Source organism: Podarcis melisellensis, assembly GCF_964234715.1.
Source record: "Podarcis melisellensis genome assembly, chromosome: 1".
Taxonomy (NCBI): Eukaryota; Metazoa; Chordata; class Lepidosauria; order Squamata; family Lacertidae; genus Podarcis; species Podarcis melisellensis.
This window is the reverse complement of record NC_138528.1, coordinates 119,577,514-119,595,693: the sequence shown is the minus strand read 5'-3', so window position 1 is coordinate 119,595,693 and position 18,180 is coordinate 119,577,514. Positions and strand designations below refer to the sequence as shown.

General features: G+C 46.1%; 2 protein-coding genes across 2 annotated transcripts; both read left to right on the top strand.

Moving 5' to 3' along the window:
- Positions 1-1,641: 1,641 nt before the first annotated feature.
- On the top strand, positions 1,642-8,299 carry LOC309363160 (baculoviral IAP repeat-containing protein 5.1-like; the record flags this gene model as incomplete). Its single annotated transcript, XM_081899241.1, has 4 exons — positions 1,642-1,779; positions 5,807-5,916; positions 6,765-6,885; positions 7,941-8,299. The coding sequence occupies 4 exons, from the start codon at positions 1,642-1,644 to the stop codon at positions 8,097-8,099; spliced, it is 528 nt and encodes a 175-aa protein (XP_081755367.1). The 3' UTR covers positions 8,100-8,299.
- A 7,901-nt stretch (positions 8,300-16,200) lies between these two features.
- On the top strand, positions 16,201-17,674 carry LOC309367160 (testis-specific serine/threonine-protein kinase 6-like). The gene has a single exon (XM_081906521.1). The coding sequence runs from the start codon at positions 16,342-16,344 to the stop codon at positions 17,215-17,217; it is 876 nt and encodes a 291-aa protein (XP_081762647.1). The 5' UTR covers positions 16,201-16,341; the 3' UTR covers positions 17,218-17,674.
- The last annotated feature ends 506 nt before the right edge of the window (positions 17,675-18,180 follow it).

The following is an 18,180-nucleotide window of genomic DNA, read 5'->3' as shown; positions in this document are numbered from 1 at the left end:
TTCGAACCACCAACCTTCTGATCAGCAAGTCCTAGGCTCTGTGGTTTAACCCACAGCGCCACTCATGTCCCTAGTAGCCCCTTAGAGACCAACTAAGTTTGTTATTGTATTGGTATGAGCTTTCATGTGTATGCACACTGCTTCAGATACATGAAAGCTCACACCAATAACAAACTTAGCTGGTCTCTAAGGTGCTACTGGAAGGAATTTTTTTATTTTGTTTCGACTACGGCAGACCAACGCGGCTACCTACCTGTAACTAGAATTTGCTAAGTCATACATTGTGGTTGTATTTGCCCTTTTTGTATTATTATTCGCAGTTGCATGAATGGGGGTGGGGTACCTGTTGCCCTCCAAATGCTGTCAAGACTTCTGCACCCTTCAGTCCCAGGCAGCATAGCCAAAATTCAGGAACGGGAGGAGCTGGAATTCAGCAAGACCTGCAGGATCCTCATCCTGGAAGGCTGCTATAGAGCAATACGTACATTTCAACACCAGGGGGAAGCAAATGAATGGCTAAAGGGAAGGTGCACCTTTAATAAGCATTTCTCAAACACAGCTCAATAAAATCCCAGAGACAATTTCTTTTCAGAACCACAGGACAACCTAACGCTCCTGAATCTTCATAATGAGAACAATATATGTAGGAACTTGACCAGGAATCGTAGAATTGTGGAGTTGGAAGGGACCACAAAGGTCATCTAGTTCAGCCCCCTGCAATGAAGAAATCTTTTGCCCAACGTGGAGCTCAAACCTGCAACCCTGAGATTAAGAGCCTCATTCTCTACCAGCTGAGCTAGATAGAAGATTGTGCAAGTAACAAAAATTAGGAGACAAGATTTATCATCACCTTTGCTACCCCCTATCCCAATGCACTCATGTTTATCTTTATTTTATTTTATTGATTAAATTCATATGCTGCCCTATACCTAGGAGTCTCAGGGCGGTTCACAGAATAGAATCATATCTATATGGTTTTAAATATAAGTCATGTCAGGGAAAGGTTGCTAAGAAGTCACAGAATTGGATTCTTAAATGGAGATTTCCCTGGGCGAGAGCAACTCAAACTCCAAGAGCCTGTTTGGACGACTCCCGGCAGAATATTAAAAACACGATAAAACATCGAACATTAAAAACTTCCCTAAACAGGGCTGCCTTCAATGGTTGGACTAATCAGCCAAAGAAAGAAGAGTTGTAGTGAGCTGGCTTTCATTCTTCGTACCAGAAAGAAAACTTACAGAAACCTTGTATCTGAAAACTAGTGTCTGAGGGTGTGTTTTTTTCCCTTCTCCCAGCAAGCCATTTTTCCTTTTGTGTTGTGTGTGTGTGTGTGTTATTGTAAGCATAAGCTTATTATTGATCATGCTAACTCACTCTAGGAGCCTTTTGTTTTGGCTGAAAAGCAGAGTAAAAATATTTTTAATAACGTATTTGAACAGAACAAACCAAACTGGGCTTGGCTGCTGGGCTATCTCTTTTAATTTTTCCTTTTTTGACAACTACAGATTGCTTTGGGTGGGGTTCCCCCTCGCTCATTTACATTGATGTTGACAGGGGAGACCAATCAAGTCAGCTCATTTCAGTGCCTTATATATAAAGAGGTAAGTCGTGACAGGGGAACACTGCTAAGGAGCCACAGAAATGGAGAATGTGCTGAACAAAGTCAACTCAAACGCCAAGTGCCTGCTTGAATATAGAAGCATGCATTATTATGAGAATCGCTTGAGAAGCTTTGCATGCTGGCCTTTTAAAGAGAACTGCAAGTGTACTCCTGAAAGTGTAGGTCTACTTAGTCAAACAAATAAGAAAACCAACTTTTGTAGGTCAGGTATGCATAAGTGCTATTGAGTTGGGGAGGGGAGTTGCGGGTATTTGGGACTTATTCTTTCTTTTTTTTGTGAGAAGATAAATGAGTGTATTTTTCCTGCCATTTGCGAAGTTGGGCTGAAGGAATCCTGATTGGGAGGGTTTGGAATAGATAGGTTAGTTTTGGGAGGGTGATCATCTTGATCATGGCTATTTTGCCTGAGAGAGTGAAGCTGGTGTTGTTCCATCTCTTCAGGTCTTTGCTGATCTGTCATCACAAGGGGTTGTAGTTGTGAAGGTATAATTTGCTGAGGTTTCTGGTTATTTGCACCCCTTGGTATCTGAACTTAGTGCAACAAAGTTTTATCTTGGCAAATTATTTTTGGGTAGGGGGGCAGGGTGTTGAAACACATAGCCCCGGACTTTGCAAAATCTACCTGTAGGCCCGACACCATTGCAAATGTGTTGAGTTCTCTGATTAGGGAAGTTGCTGACCTTTGGTTGGTGTTGGTGCTGACCTTTAAAGCCCTAAACGGCCTCGGTCCAGTATACCTGAAGGAGCGTCTCCACCCCCATCATTCTGCCCGGACGCTGAGGTCTAGCGCCGAGGGCCTTCTGGTGGTTTCCTCATTGCGAGAAGCAAAGCTACAGGGAACCAGGCAGAGGGCCTTCTCGGTAGTGGCGCCCACCCTGTGGAACGCCCTTCCAGCAGATGTCAAAGCGATAAACAACTACCTGACATTCAGAAGACATCTTAAGGCAGCCCTGTTCAGGGAAGTTTTTAACGTGTGATATTTTACTGTATTTTTGGTTTTTATGGAAGCCGCCCAGAGTGGCTGGGAAGGCCCAGCCAGATGGGCGGGGTATAAATAATAAATTATTATTATTATTATTATTATTATTATTATTATTATTATTATTATTATTTATGGGGTCTGGTGTTGTGACCATTAAGTCGACGGCCAAGAGCCCTAATTTATAGGTTCTGCCTTTTATTTCCACTCCCTTGATGTCTGTGGCTGCTCAGATTTGGATTGCTAAGGGTTCCAGAGCCAGGATGAATAGGAAGGGAGATAGCAACCACCCTTGTTTTGTGCCTCTTTGGATTGCTATGGTATTGGCGTCCATACTGTTAGTCCTGCATTTTGCTGAGGCTCAGGAGTATATTTGCTTGAGGGTTTATAAGAAGTTAGGACCAAATTTCATGTCAGTTAGCACTGCTAATAGGTATTACCACTCTAAGTGATCAAAAGCTTTGAGGATGTCTAGGGACTTGATTGTCAGTGGGAGTTTAGTTGCCTTGCTGTGTTCAATCAGATTCAGTAATGGGGTCTGTTATATTGCGACCAGTCTGGTCTGAGGCTTTTAACTTGTGTAGGAAATTTTTAGGCAGTTGGCCAAGATTGATGTGAGTATCTTGTAGTCTTGGTTTATTCATGAGATTGGGTGGTGTGGTCTTTCAGTGGTTTTGGGAATGGAGACTATCTTGAAGCAGGTCCAGGGTTGTTGTTTTTTAGTGAGCAAAACTCCTTAAATTCCCAAAGAGAATTTATGTCATCTCAATAGCATTTTTGCTTGTATCTTTTGACAGTATCCTTGCAGGTTAAGGATGAAAAGGGTTTGAGCTATGCTCTGTTGCTCACCTGCCTACGCCAAAATCCTGCATCATACTATGATTTTACCTTGTAGCTATTACAAATCCTAGAGGTTTTATTTTCTAGCTATTACAAACCCTATAGGTCAGGAGTGGGGAGAAGATAAACGGGATCTGCTGTTGGATCTGAGTGACTTCAGGTAGATTAGCAAGGATTTCTGCCTCCCGGATGTCTAACCATAAAGACTAAAAAAGCTTCCCTCTTTCCCTAAAAGGATCCCGGGGGGGGTGGAGGAGTGGAGAGGAGGCCAAGAGGGGATTTTTATGTGAAAGGACTTGCACTCTTGGCTCTGGTACCTTGGCTAAGCAGGGAAGGAGGGCAAAATGTGATTCAATTTGCATTTAAAAGTGAACCTACCCAATCTGACTTTCTAAAACAATATGTAAATCAAAACAAGTCATCCTTTGAAATTCGCAGTTCTCTGAATTTTATGAGGTCTTCAGCCGAGTAATGAATATGCTGGAGAAAAGTGTGTACTTCAAAAATACCTATATTGTTGAAAGTATCACATGAAGATGCTCTGTATTAGGGGAAATTGCTTTGCAGAAATGTGTATGTTGGGCAAGACTGCAAACAATAATGTGTCTATTAGGGGAAATTCACTCTCTAATACTGATCCATTTTCACGAGAATGTGTGTGTGTTTTTTAATAGCAAATGGACGTGGAAATGTGCAGGACTGTACTTAAGGTTGGGGAAATGAGAACCTTGGGGCATAGCTGTCAACCTTCCCTTTTTTTGCGGGAAATTCCCTTATTCCAGTGCCGTTTCCCGCTGCTATACCGGATTGTTAGATATCCCGTAGACTGTCCCTGGGACAGGTGAGGCTGCTGATCCCTTATTTTCAAATCTGAAAGTTGACAGCTATGCCTGGTAAAGAGCAAACAAATGCTACCGAATGTGCAAAATTAAAGAAGTACACAACTCTCTCGTAAGGTAGATAAATCTTGCAAGGAACCAGCAGAGCAATACCTTTAGAGAACTTTACTTTACCTTGCACGTTAAATGAGGTCTGCTGGATGTAAAGTTGAAGAGCTCGGATCTTGGGGTAGCAGAAACTGGACAAGTTACTGTGATCAAGCTAAGCAGGAGGTACTTGGGTCACAACTCGCGAGAGGAGCATAACTTTAATATAAGACCTGCTACCAAGCCTTTAAAATACGGCAGCAGGGAGCACCTCGTTTTCTTCAGATGCATGCAAAAACAGGATTTGCAGAATTGCAACTCTATCTTACTTAAACCTGGGTAGCTCAGTCGGCGGAGCACAAGGCACTTAATCTCAGTGTCATGGGTTTGAGTCCCACACCGGACAAAAAAAAATTCCTGCTTTGCAGAGGGTTGGACAAAGTGACTCCCTTCTAGCTCTGCAATTCTATGAGTACATGATTTATACTTATTAACTTTCTTTTTTTTTAAAAAAAAAGATTTTTATTAAAGTTTCAAACATTTTATAAAAACAAAACTATACAATACAATAATACAAACAAACAAACAAAAATAAAAACAAGTATAATTTCAGTCCCTTATTTTCTTATAACTTACTTCCCCGACTTCCTCATACCTCCCCTTTCTGTATTCCAATTTCTAATTTATTAATTCAGCAAATCCTTTCCCTTATTTTTCATTTAATTTTTAGTCTCTCTTTTCTTTTTTACTTATCCATTACAGCTGGAAACCACATATTTTCTAAACCAACGTCATTCTAACATTCATTAATTTTACAATATTTCTTAAGATAGTCCTTAAATTTCTTCCAATCTTCTTCCGCTTTCTCTCTCCCCTGGTCTCGGATTCTGCCAGTCATCTCTGCCAGTCCCATATAATCTATCACCTTCATCTGCCATTCCTCCAAGGTGGGTAGATCTTGTGTCTTCCAATACTTTGCGATGAGTATTCTTGCTGCTGTTGTAGCATACATGCCTTCTTTGGCACCATTTGGCCGACAATACCCAAGAGAAAGGCCTCTGGTTTCTTCAGAAAGGTATATTTAAATACCTTTTCCAGTTCATTATATATCATTTCCCAGAAAGCCTTAATCCTTGGGCACGTCCACCAAAGGTGAAAGAATGTACCTTCATTTTCTTTACATTTCCAACATTTATTGTCAGGCAAGTGATAAATTTTTGCAAGCTTGACTGGGGTCATGTACCACCTATAAATCATTTTCATAATATTCTCTCTTAGGGCATTACATGCCGTAATATACTTGTTAACTTTCAGCATGGGGAAGGAAATATTCTAAGCTGTCAGAGTCCAAAGTGTCAGGAGGGCAAGAATCACCCAACGTTGCACAATATAGCTTCCTTGCCAATGTCTTCAGCATGTTGTTCTGCTCTTCTCATTCAGATGGCCAGGGCTGGCTTGATCCACTGTCCAGGAGCAAATGAACCTGACCTGGCAAAGTGTTTCTTCTGCTTAATAGAGTTGGAGGGCTGGGAGCCAGATCATGATCCCTGGTAAGAAAGACCCAGCGGGGTTCTTTGGCCTAGCAATTGCCCAAGGTGAAAACTCTATGAAATACCAAGTGGGGATCAGTGGATAAGAATGCCTTTCTATTTGGGTTACACTCTCTTTGTTCACCTTGGCTAATGCAGGTTAGCTAGAAAAGCACCATTTTAAATTGTTACAGATCTTATTGAAGTGAAAGTGGTCTGAAGAAAGTTGTTGAAGTTGGGGAGGGAGGAGGACAAAATTCCTCTAATCTCTCTTGGTACTCTTTTTTTTAATAATTTTTATTGAATGATTTTATGTTACAAAAAACAATACAGACATACTACCACTAAATATAATTAAGAAATAAAAATTACATACATCAATATTTAGTTTGTTATTTACCCTCTTATTTCCTCCCAAACATTGCTTACAACACACATTTGTGCAGACACCCACACACCCACACCTGCACACAAAATGATAATAATGAAAGTAAATATTTTTCCCTCTTTTATCTTCCAAAATCTTTTCTTCAACTTTGACTTCTTGTCAAGTCCCTTTGGATATATTTTATCTTACATTTGAATGTACACAAAACAATAAACCTTTCTATATAATACCTATAAAGGTTTACCTATATAAACCTTTCTGAAAACATAATAAATCTTTAATTGTTATCCACCTCCTTTTAGTTCCTTTATCACTCGAATGCTAGCACGGAGTCAAAACTATTATTGTATTTTTGAACATATCTTCTATAACCATCCCATTTTCCCACAAATTTTTGCTTTGAGTTTCCTCTGAGTTTACTGGTCAATCTCTCTTGGTCCTCTTAAGCTGCTCACTTGCCACCTTACTGTTCCCACTGCAGGCTGGAGCACTCCAAGCGTGCCAAAGACTCTTGTGGGTTTTTGTCCCTTTCAAAGAGTTTTGACGACCTGACAGTTGAAGAATACTACGAACTAGAGATGGAGCGGGTCAGGATCTTTCTTGTAAGTTAAGACACGGATATCTGTGGGCTTTGGAAATTTGCACCAAAATGAATTTTTCCTGTCCACTAGTTCATGTAAATCTTGGCATCTCTGTGTCTAAGGGCTTGTCCATACTTACCTTTTTTTTCTCTGTGCCTTCCAGGCAAAGGCCCATGTTTTCCGAATGCTCCTTTTTTAACTCCAGAGTTTTCCCTGAGAAAACGCCGCTTCTTAAGGCTGGAGAGCCAGTGTGGTGTAGTGGTTAAGAGCGGTAGATTCATAATCTGGGGAACCGGGTTCGATTCCCCGTTCCTCCACATGCAGCTGCTGGGTGACCTTGGGCCAGTCACACTTCTCTGAAGTCTCTCAGCCCCACTCACCTCACAGAGTGTTTGTTGTGGGGGAGGAAGGGAAAGGAGAATGTTAGCCGCTTTGAGACTCCTTAGGGTAGTGATAAAGCGGGATATAAATCCAAACTCTTCTTCTTCTTCTTCTTCTTCTTCTTCTGAGGTGCGGCAAGCAGCAATTCAGGTCTTCAGTAGATTGCCATTGGCTCTGATTCAGCGGTAAAGAGTTCTGACCCTAACTCAAGTAGGAAAGGGTTGGAGAAAATCTTGCCACTGGAACAACTGGTGTGAAGTAACAGGCGGCAACATTTTGCAGGGGAGTTCCTTTCCTGGCCCCTGCAGGCACTGGGGGAATGTGCAGAAGCCTGCCTCCTTCCAGGTCCAAAATGACCTGCGCATTGGCGGTCGCATATCAATTGAACGTGCACAAAATGTTTGCCGCCTGCACTTCATGCTTTTGGTTCCCTGTACGACTTCTCTAGTGCCCCTTATCACCCCCCAGAGGTGTGTAAGGTGCCTCTCTCGCAGCAATTGTGTGCACATTGCTCTGGGCAGCTTGTCAGAAGTCCCCATTTTCAGATGCAACCACCCCAGGCAGGGGGACAGTGAGCATGTGGCACTGGCGGTGCCAGGCTCCTTGCCATAATCTTGCAATATCTAAAGTAGCTGCTTGCAGTCTTTAACTTCAAAAATGGCAACTCAATAAAATCTACCCCCTTTCTTCTCCAGAGCAAAACTGGCCAAAGTGTAATAAACGCCTATGAGAAAGAAGTGGCAGCAACCAGGCAGCGTCTCGTGGACCATTTTGTGAACAAATACCAGTATGTCCCAGAACCTGACCCAGACACTCCTGCTGCAACAGAGAATGACATGCCCACCACCACGTAGAAAGAAAATGGGCCACCACGAAGACAAGGGAGGCTGTTGTATTGACAGTGATGCAAGTACTGTAATACATACCTGGGAGAGACTTTCGGGCGGACTATATGGCATGGGGGGGGGGGTCACCGGGGATCTGTCAGTACCGCATCTTGTGTAATGCTGCTCTGTATGAAACCAGTAACCAAAAGCTGAAGTATTTTTTTTCGACTTATGGAAGGCATAAGGAGGGCATTGTTAAATAAAGACTTTTGCATAAAACTATGGGTCTTTCCATTTTTCACGATGACACCTAAATTGACCACTTTTGCACACTGGCACACTGCCCCAATTGCAGTGCTAATAGCTGTGCTGGTCCCGGGGCTAACCAAGAGGCGAGGTCCGAGTCCAGTCCGAGGTTGATGGTGCAATAGGAAGGCAGTCCATAGAAGTTGAAGCTGGGTGCAGGGCAGGGCATCGGGTGAGGTCAAGAGCTCTGGCAGGGAAGCAGGTCAGGGATCAGGTTGGAACTGACAACCAACAATGTTGCTCCCGCAACTTGGGACTGGGGCTGGCTGGCTTTTATCTCCCCCGAGGCATAGGGCGGCCCCGATCCTCAGGTGACTCACCTCTCCTGGCCTGGAGGCGAGCACTCCTCTTGCGGGAAGTTAGTTCCCTCCGCCTCTCTGCCCTGAGCCTCTGCAGCTTAGGAGAGGATGGAGGGTTACCAGACCCAGAGGCAACCTCGTCTTCCTCTGACAGGGCTGAGAGTGGAGCACTTGCAGGCAATGGGTCCTCCATGCCCTCAGGAGCCAGAGCGGATTCAGCTGGTGCCTGCAGCTGATGATCCAGCACAGGTGAGGACCCTTCAGGCTCAGGCCCCAGCCCCGGCTCAGCTGGTTCTGGAGGCGGGGAATCCTGTGCAGGCTGGGATTCCTCAGGTTCAGCTTCCGAACCCGATTCCCAGGCCATCACAACAGCGCAGCACGTGAGCCCATCTTCACCCGGCATGGCTGTGCTATTCCTGTCATTTGTGAGCTTGTATGCCGTCGGTGAACTATTTGCAGGAGCATCATTGGTCACTGGTGAGGCTCTTCCAGCAGCAATAGGAATCTGAAATTTTTAGTGTCATTAACCCAGCCCTGTTGAATGCTCATCCAAATGTCTGCTGAAAACTTTTCCATGCCACCAAGCTTAGGTAAAGGGACCCCTAACCATTAGGTCCAGTCGTGGACGACTCGGGGGTTGCACTGCTCCTCTCACTTTACTGGCTGAAGGAGCTGGCGTACAGTTTACGGGAGGCATGAAAAGGGCAGAAGGTTGGCTTCATGCAGACACAGTCTCTGGTTGGGAATTAAATCTGGAGAATAGAGAACTTAGGCAGCCGTGGAGAGATGGGGACCGTCAGTCCTAGCAACTGTTTCATGGGGGCAAGACCTACCGGAGATGAGCTTAGGCATGACACTCCGCCAGGTCTGTGAATATCACACTTTTTGTAATAAAAGAGTTGGCTCCTACTTTGAATGGTGTGATTGACTACTGGGTTGACAAAGTTCAAGAGTGACCAGAGCTGATTTGGTCCTGAAACCAGGGCTGAACTCAAACTGGAATGACTCCAGATTATCAGTTTCCACCCAGAACTGAACAGCCACCACCCTCTCAAGCACTTTCCCAAAGAAGGGTCGTGCTAATTCCAGTTAGATAGATACGCAGTCATACTTGGGCTCACAAACCAATGCAGAGCGGAATATTGCTTAAGCCCATTGATTTGAGTGGATCGTGGGAAGTTCTTCCATTTCGCACCCATTAAAGACTTTGTGGGCATATAAATGCTGAAAAGAAGCAAAGTGCTCAGTGGATGCAACTTCCACTTTGCTGGTTGTGTTCTCAGCCAAATAGATCAGGTATTGCTTTAAAAGTCCTCATGGCTTGAGAGCAGCAGATCTGAAGGACTCACTGGCTCCACAGAGATCTTCATTTCCCAGTTAACTGAGATGCGGCAGGCAGTTACCATATTTTTCGCCCCATAGGGCGCACCTAGATTTGGGGGGGGGGGATAAAGGGGAATTTTTTTTCCCCAGGCGTGGGGCTGGGGCGGGGGAAGCCTGAACTTCCCCCAACCCCAGCCCCCAGAACAGGCTGCTATCCGCAAGCCTAGTGAGCCCGGCGGGAAGTCGCACCGGTCTCCCCAGGCTAGCAGATATCTGCCCGAAGCCCGGGGCACACTGCTCAGTGCGCCCCAGGCTTCGGGATGCAGGCAGCTCTCTGCAAGTCTTGGGAGCCTGGCGGGAAGTCGCGCCAGGCTCCCAAGACTTGCGGACAGCTGCCCAAAGCCTGGAAAGCGAGAGGGGTCGGTGCACACCGACCCCTCTCGCTCTCCAGGCTTCATCGAAAGCCTGCATTCGCCCCATAGGACGCACACACATTTCCCCTTCAATTTGGGAGGGGGAAAAGTGTGTCCTATAGGGCGAAAAATATGGTACCCAGGGGGAAGGGGCTACCTGGTGGTGGCACCTTTACAGTGGAATGCTTTGTCCAGGGAGGATGCTCTCTCTGGTGGCTTCCCTTATATATCAGAACTGAATGCTTTGTGGGTATCTGGTGTGTGTTTTCAATGTTTTTACTGTGTTTTTGATTGATTGGGTAGCATAAGGCTGCCGTGGGAAGTTGTTGGATGGATGGGACAAAGATCCAAGGGAGAAAGGGCAAGGTGATTACGCCTGTGCTTCAGGTTTTCTGTTAGCCATTTTGCCCTTTTTTGGAGAAGGGAGAAGCAGCCCGTTGTGGTTACCTAGCAACCGCAGCATCACCTCACCTGTGAACAACCTCATGTCTCTTCTCGGGGGAAAACGATGGAGAGAAGTTGTGTGTGCAGAGCAGAAACATACACAGGTAGTAAAAGGAAAGATATTGCTCAGTCTGGTCTTTTAAGGGAGCGTCGGCACTCATACCTGCATACTCTGTAGCTTTTAGAACCATAGAATTGTAGAGTTGGAAGAGTCCCTGAGGGTCATCTTGTCAAACTGACCTGCAATCTCAGTAGCTAACCTCAGTCAAGCAGTCAAGCATTGGAGATATTTTGGCATGATACCAGCTTAACAGTCACAGCTTCCCTCCCAAGAATTCTGGGAACTGCAATTTGGTGAAGATGCTGAGCATTCTCTGTTAGGGATCCCTGGCCTCTCTCACACAGCTGCAGTTCTGAGCCTGTGATGCAGATAGACCCAGGCCCAGGAGGTGAGCTCTCTTTCTCTCTCTCATTCTCTCTCCTTCTTTCTCTCTTCCTTCCTCTCTCTCGTCAGGAGAGTTTAAGTAAGCAAAGGACCTTCTCCACTACTGACCATGCCATACTGTACTCTGATAAACACACAAGACGTAACCAGCTCTACTTGTGAATAAATAAGGTATACTATTCATTGTATCAAATTGTAGATTTCAACGGAAGTCTCATAAAGTTCAACGAAAAAAGCAGAAGACCCAGTGGATCAGTTCATTCTCTAGTCAGTTTATGCATAAGGTCTATACATGTATAAGTATCTATTCCACCTGTCTGTTCAAAGAGTCCAATAATCCACAAGAAGGGTTGTTACAGTTCCACAGAATCCTTTCACAGAGTCTAAGACAAGGATTTCCGGAATATTAGCCTTGTTTCGCCATCCTAGGCCCAGGAGGTGAGCGCTCTCTCTCTCTTTCTCTTATGCCCTTCCTTCCTTCCTTCCTTCCTTCCTTCCTTCCTTCCTTCCTTCCTTCCTTCCTTCCTTCCTTCCTTCCTTCTTCTCTTGTCAGGAGAGATTAAGTAAGCAAAGGAGCTTCTCCACTACTGACCATGCCATACTGTACTCTGAAGCTAGCTCAGCAAGGGAAATATTCACAAAGACCCACTTTCTGTGCCACAGCCTATGCCCAACAGCAGGGTCAGCTGAATGTGACCCTCAAAGTAGGACAGCTTGCCCTTTAAAGCAGCTCCACAGCGCTCTTATGTCTAAGAGACCAACCATTTCCCACCCGCGAAACAAGAGACAGTGGTAACCGAAAACAACACAGAAAATTGCAAAGGAGAAGAGAGCAAAAGACTGAAAAGCACGTTCTTCCTCGCTGGCACTTCACTCAAGCACATAAGGCTCTACGCAGGCATACATACAAAAACGCACACTTGGTCTTCTCTCGACGCATCGTAATACTTAGACCCACTTCAAAAGGTGATGTCAAGATGGAGGGAGCTGCTGTTGATGGACTCTGCCTGTAGATCCTTGGCCACTTTGACCCTTGGGATCCTGCCAGCAACAGATGTGCACCTATGGAACTTTCTGCAGACATGCCAGGCGCCACCGATGCCCTCTGGCCAACTGAGCTGCTCTCTGCTTGCAGTGGAGAAGTTCCCGCTTCATTTTAACACACTTCAGCCAGCAAATCTGGGGGTTAGGATTGCTGTGTTAATAGGAAAGAGGGGTGGCGCAGCAGATCAAGTACTTCATCTGAAGCCCAGCCAGTTCACACCAACCACAGAAGGAATCAGGCAGGTTTTCTCCCCTGCTTTGTTTATATACAGTTGCTTCTGTTTGGCACAGCTGAGAAGCCAGGTATCAGTCCTCTTTTTGAGATCCACAAGGTTTTGCGCGCGCACACACACACACACACACACACCCTGTGTCTGCCAGTGGAAGTGTTCTGTCCTACTGGAATCTAGTGCTCTGCAACTAGCATTTAAAGGGTAAAGGGACCACTGACCATTAGGTCCAGTCGTGGCCGGCTCTGGGGTTGCAGTGCTCATCTCGCTTTATTGGCCGAGGGAGCCGGGGACAGCTTCCGGGTCATGTGGCCAGCATGACTAAGCCACTTCTGGCAAAGCAGAACAGCACACAGAAACGCTGTTTACCTTCCCGCCGGAGCGGTGCCTATTTATCTACTTGCACTTTGACGTGCTTTTGAACCGCTAGGTTTGCAGGAGCAGGGACTGAGCAACAGGAGCTCACCCCGTCGCAGGGATTCGAACTGCCGACCTTCTAATCGGTAAGTCCTAGGCTCTGTGGTTTAACCCACAGCGCCACCCGCTTCCCTACCCCACCCGTTTACATTTGATTTAAAACAAACGAACAAGCCTATATTCGGGCTATACAGTACTGTATTCTTAACATTTAACCTTGAAAAATAATTTAGAGCCAAAGTAGTTGACAGGTGATTAAGATGCAAAATAAGACTGACCGTTGTTGTTGTTTTTTGTTTGTTTGTTTGTTTTTAAAGTTCTATTTTCTGTACTGAATGACACTTAGTACTTCAGAAACCAATTAGTAAAACAGCCATTGTTCTGCCTCTGGAAGCTGAATGAAAGGCACAACTGAACACAATACCTAGCAAGGTTTGATTAACCTGAACGCTGTGTTTTGAGCTCCTGTTGAAGGAGAGGGGAGGGAGGATGGATCTTGTTACAAAGCTGAGCTTTACCCATTTAGCTCTAAGCATTATGCTTCTGTGCTTCTTCCCTGGAACACGGTTATGACTATGACTCAAAGCAGACCATTTACACATTCTGCTCAGCAACACACCAGGGGCCACCCAATTATATTTCAAAAATTCTTTCTTTCTTTCTTTCTCTTTCTTTCTTTCTTTCTTTCTTTCTTTCTTTCTTTCTTTCTTTCTTTCTTTCTTTCTTTCTTTCTTTCTTCTTTAAAAAAAATCTTTCTAATAATCCCTGAGTTTACTCTCAGGTCAAGCAACAACACTGTCACTAGCAGTGCTCAAATCAAAGGCAATTTTCTTTTATCTTTGCTTAGAGGGAATTTTGCACCATACAGGGAATTCTACACCGTCGTCACACAAGGACCTCAAAACACATCCGTAGAGCTGGGAAGCTGATCTTCCATTTACAACTCTCCCTGTTTTCCAGGGACAGTCCCAGATTTACAGAAGCCACCCCGGCTTTTGCTACATTTAGGGCATGTTGTAGGTTGTTCTACCACAACCATCATATTAATACATATGCCCATCGTTAACAGTGGACTCAGCTACATGCATAAAGATAAAGCACTTTATATGTGTTATAACACTGTGACACCAGATGGCGCTGTGGAGTCCCATCTTTTGCCAACGGGATTTCCCTGTATGAAGTTTTTGTTGTTGTTGTTTAGTCATGTCCGACTCTTCGTGACCCCATGGACCAGAGCACGCCAGGCACTCCTGTCTTCCACGGCCTCCTGCAGTTTGGTTAAACTCATGCTGGTAGCTTCGAGAACACTGTCCAGCCATCTCATCCTCTGTCATCTCCTTCTCCTTGTGCCCTCAGTCTTTCCCAAAATCAGGGTCTTTTCCAGGGAGTCTTCTCTTCTCATGAGGTGGCCAAAATATTGGAGCCTCAGCTTCAGGATCTGTCCTTCCAGTGAGTGCCCAGGGCTGATTTCCTTAAGAATGGATAGGTTTGATCTTCTTGCAGTCCATGGGACTCTCAAGAGTCTCCTCCAGCACCATAATCCAAAGCATCAATTCTTTGGCGATCAGCCTTCTTGATGGTCCAGCTCCCACTTCCACACATCACTACTGGGAAAACCATAACCAAATCACTTTTTTGGTGTGTCTAGATGCACCCAGCATGTCTGTTCCATTAGGGACTGGGGACGGGGAACATTTCTGAATTTCTCCAGGGGGACTGAGCAAGGTGAAGGAAAGGGGAATTCTGACCTCCAAATGAAAACTAGGGAAAAAACCCTCATACCATTTATGACTGCTTTCTTGGTACAGTTTTTGCTTGTGCTAAAAAGGGCACCAAAGAGTTCATCTGTAGCTATGATTCATTCACGTTAAGCGCCTGGAATTAATAAGCTGCCCACAAAAGTAGATGGCATCCTACAATTGGCCAGTGGCTCGGTTTTCCTCCTGTGCTAAAATAATCGCCTTCGTGGCATGCAAACTCCTAGACTTAACATTTTTGGAAGTGGATACTTGCTTCTCTCGCTCTTTTTCCTCCGCTTTGGTTTTAATTATTGGCTTTCGTAAACGTAGCTTGCTGCTTCTTCCACGTCCCCAACCAACCCCTCCCCCTCATTTCCCATCGTTCCATGAAGCCAGGAAGTTGGATGGTTGCCTCTGCAGAAAGGCGTTTTTATGACTAAACCACTTCAATAGAAACTCTAGGATCCGACCGAATGGAAAGTCTCTGTGGGTCTGGCCCTGCACGGCGTTGGATGTTGGGCAGGACGTTCAAAACCTTCTCCGTTCTCTTTCTATGCAGATAGCTCTGTCAAACGGGCCTGATTTCAATGTCAGGATTCTCGGTCGTGGCCGGCCAAGAGGGCTTGCAGTTTGGAAGCAGCAGACCTGCTGCTCTGGGCTACAGGGGAGATGGGCAGGTGGACATAACAGCCTAATAGACATCGGTAAGAGTAGACAAAGTCCAAACCTGACCCAGAAGATTAGAGCCCAACCAGATCAGGGAGGTGGGGGGAAATTGTGCTACTTGGATACGTGGGGACTCGCCTAAACCCTGGAAGGATGTCATGGCCCACAAAACCTTTCGAACTGAACAAGGGGCAGCAAAACACAGATCTGGAGGGAGCCTAATAGACAACCAAGTGGTCATTTTCTTAACTTACAACCAATAAGCCTAACCTAAGCTTTACCTTGCAACTGTTTAAAGGGGTACTCCTGTTCCCACACCTTTTGGTTTTAACTGAGCATGTTTATTGAAGTGTAGGTGAGTTCCCACAAGGCAGGACAAAGTGACAACAGCAAGAACCTTTATTGAACTAACAGAACTGGACAACAGGGACAAAGCAGTTCTCTGGGAATTCAGAAGGGGACATTGTCCAGCAAGCTACCTGAGATCTTTCGAGGTGGAGGCACCAGATGTTCCCCCATCAACCTCACTTCTTGTGAAGGCTATAGCAGTGTAGAATAAAACTCCCATCGGGAATGCTTTTGCTGAAGTCCTTATGACCACATTGCCCTAACTCTAGACCAAAGGAATAGAGGTACACTGGTAATCATAGGAGAGATGTTACGACCCCTGACTTTTGTGCGTGTCCTACAAGTATAGGTGAAATGAAGGAGGCAAGCACAGCAGCCTTGGCAACCCAAGGATGGGTGACCCCATGACACCTCTAGCACATCACAATACCCTGGGATAAGGTTGTATAAAGCTGCTGTCTTAAGCACTCAGTGGCAACATGGGAGGGGGTGCAGGTTAACATCTACCACACACAATGGGTTAAAGCCTCCGGTCCCAGTTTTAATATCTAAGTCCCGGTCAAACCCATCAGAGCTCTCCGCGGCACCCTGCACCATGTCGAAGAGTTCTGGAGGGGACAGGTGGCTAAGTGAGCTTGGCTACAAGCTGGGCCAAACACTGGGGGAGGGGAGCTATTCTAAGGTGAGAGTAGCCACCTCGGCCAAATACAAGGGGCCATTAGCCATCAAGGTGGTAGACCGACGCCGGGCACCCCCCGATTTCGTCCACAAGTTTCTCCCGCGAGAGCTGTCCATCTTACGAGCCATCCGCCACCCAAACATTGTACGCGTCTTTGAGTTCATCGAAGTCTGCAATGGGAAGCTCTACATCGTGATGGAAGCCGCTTCCACCGACCTGCTGCAGCTGGTGCAACAGCTGGGGAAGCTGCCCTGCGTCCCAGACGCCCGGGACATCTTCGTCCAGGTAGTGGCTGCCGTGCGCTACTTGCACGACCGGAACTTGGTGCACCGGGACCTCAAGTGCGAGAACGTGCTGCTCACCGCCGACGGGCGCCGAGCAAAGCTGACCGACTTTGGCTTTGGCAGGGAGTCCCGCGGCTATCCAGACTTGAGCACCACTTACTGCGGATCGGCAGCCTACGCTTCCCCTGAGGTACTGCTGGGCATCCCCTACGACCCCAAAAAGTACGACGTGTGGAGCCTGGGAGTCGTCCTTTATGTGATGGTGACTGGCTGCATGCCCTTTGACGACACCCATATCCACAGCATGCCGCGCCGACAGAAGAAGGGGGTGTTCTACCCAGACGGCCTGGGCCCCTTGCCCGAGGCCTGCAAAGCCCTCATCGCCCTACTGCTTCAGTTCAGCCCAGCCTCTCGGCCTGGAGTGGGGCAGGTGGCGAAAAACACCTGGCTGAAAGGAGCCCTCTTAAACAAAGACACTTCCAGATCGCTCAACACTAGGATTGATTAAGGCAGATGGAGCTGTGTGACTTGTTGGAGCTGCTGTAGGGAGGGAAAGAACAGATGCTTAAAGTGATATTGACAAAGGTGGAGCTACAGAGCGGTCTGGGGTCACGACTGGAGGGGGCAGCGCTTATTATGCCACCTTCAGAGGTGCCAACGGAGAAAGCTTCTGGTGCGACAAGATGGAGCCCAAGGAGATGGGATTCAAAGGCTTTCACGGTAGAAGACCGGAGCAGGGGGCAGTAGAAACACTGGACGTTTGGAACCTTCAGTACCCAAAACCACACGCCAATGGGCAGCCGCACAGCCTGCAGCAGGAGAAAAGACCTGTGACCCTTGCCAAAAGACAAGACTTCATTGCAGATCCAAAGCTGGCCAACGGGCAAGCGAGGGAACGAGACATACCACTGCACAGTGTTGTCTGAAGTCTATTCCAGAAATAAACCCTGAAGCTCCCACCTGGAGACCTCTCTGTACCTTTCAGTCCTTTTCTAAATAGGTTCCCTTCCTCTTTTTATTTATTTATATCTATATATAGTGCAATGGCCTTCATCCCCCCGAACTTCTTGATTCCCAAAGGAAATGCACTGATTTGGGAATGATGTGGCACAATGTGCTGGAAAGCATGGTGGGCATGGATGGAGCAAAGTCCAGTTCAGATCTCACCTCACAGTGAGTGCCTGTGGCCAAGTCCCTTGAATTCCCACCTACCTCAAAAGGGTTACTGTGAGATTGCAATGTTGTTCTCACTTCTTTAAAGGAAGGTAAGGTAAGAACCAGGGATGGGTGAGGCTACAACTGACCTAGGGAGAAGTTCCTTTGAACTCAGTAGGGTCTGCTTCTGAGTAGACATGCACAGAAGTACACCATAAATACTGTATTGGCCCGAATATAAGCCGCACCCGAATATAAGCCACACCTTTAAAATTGGAGTGGGGGAGACACAAGAAAAAATACCCAAATATAAGCA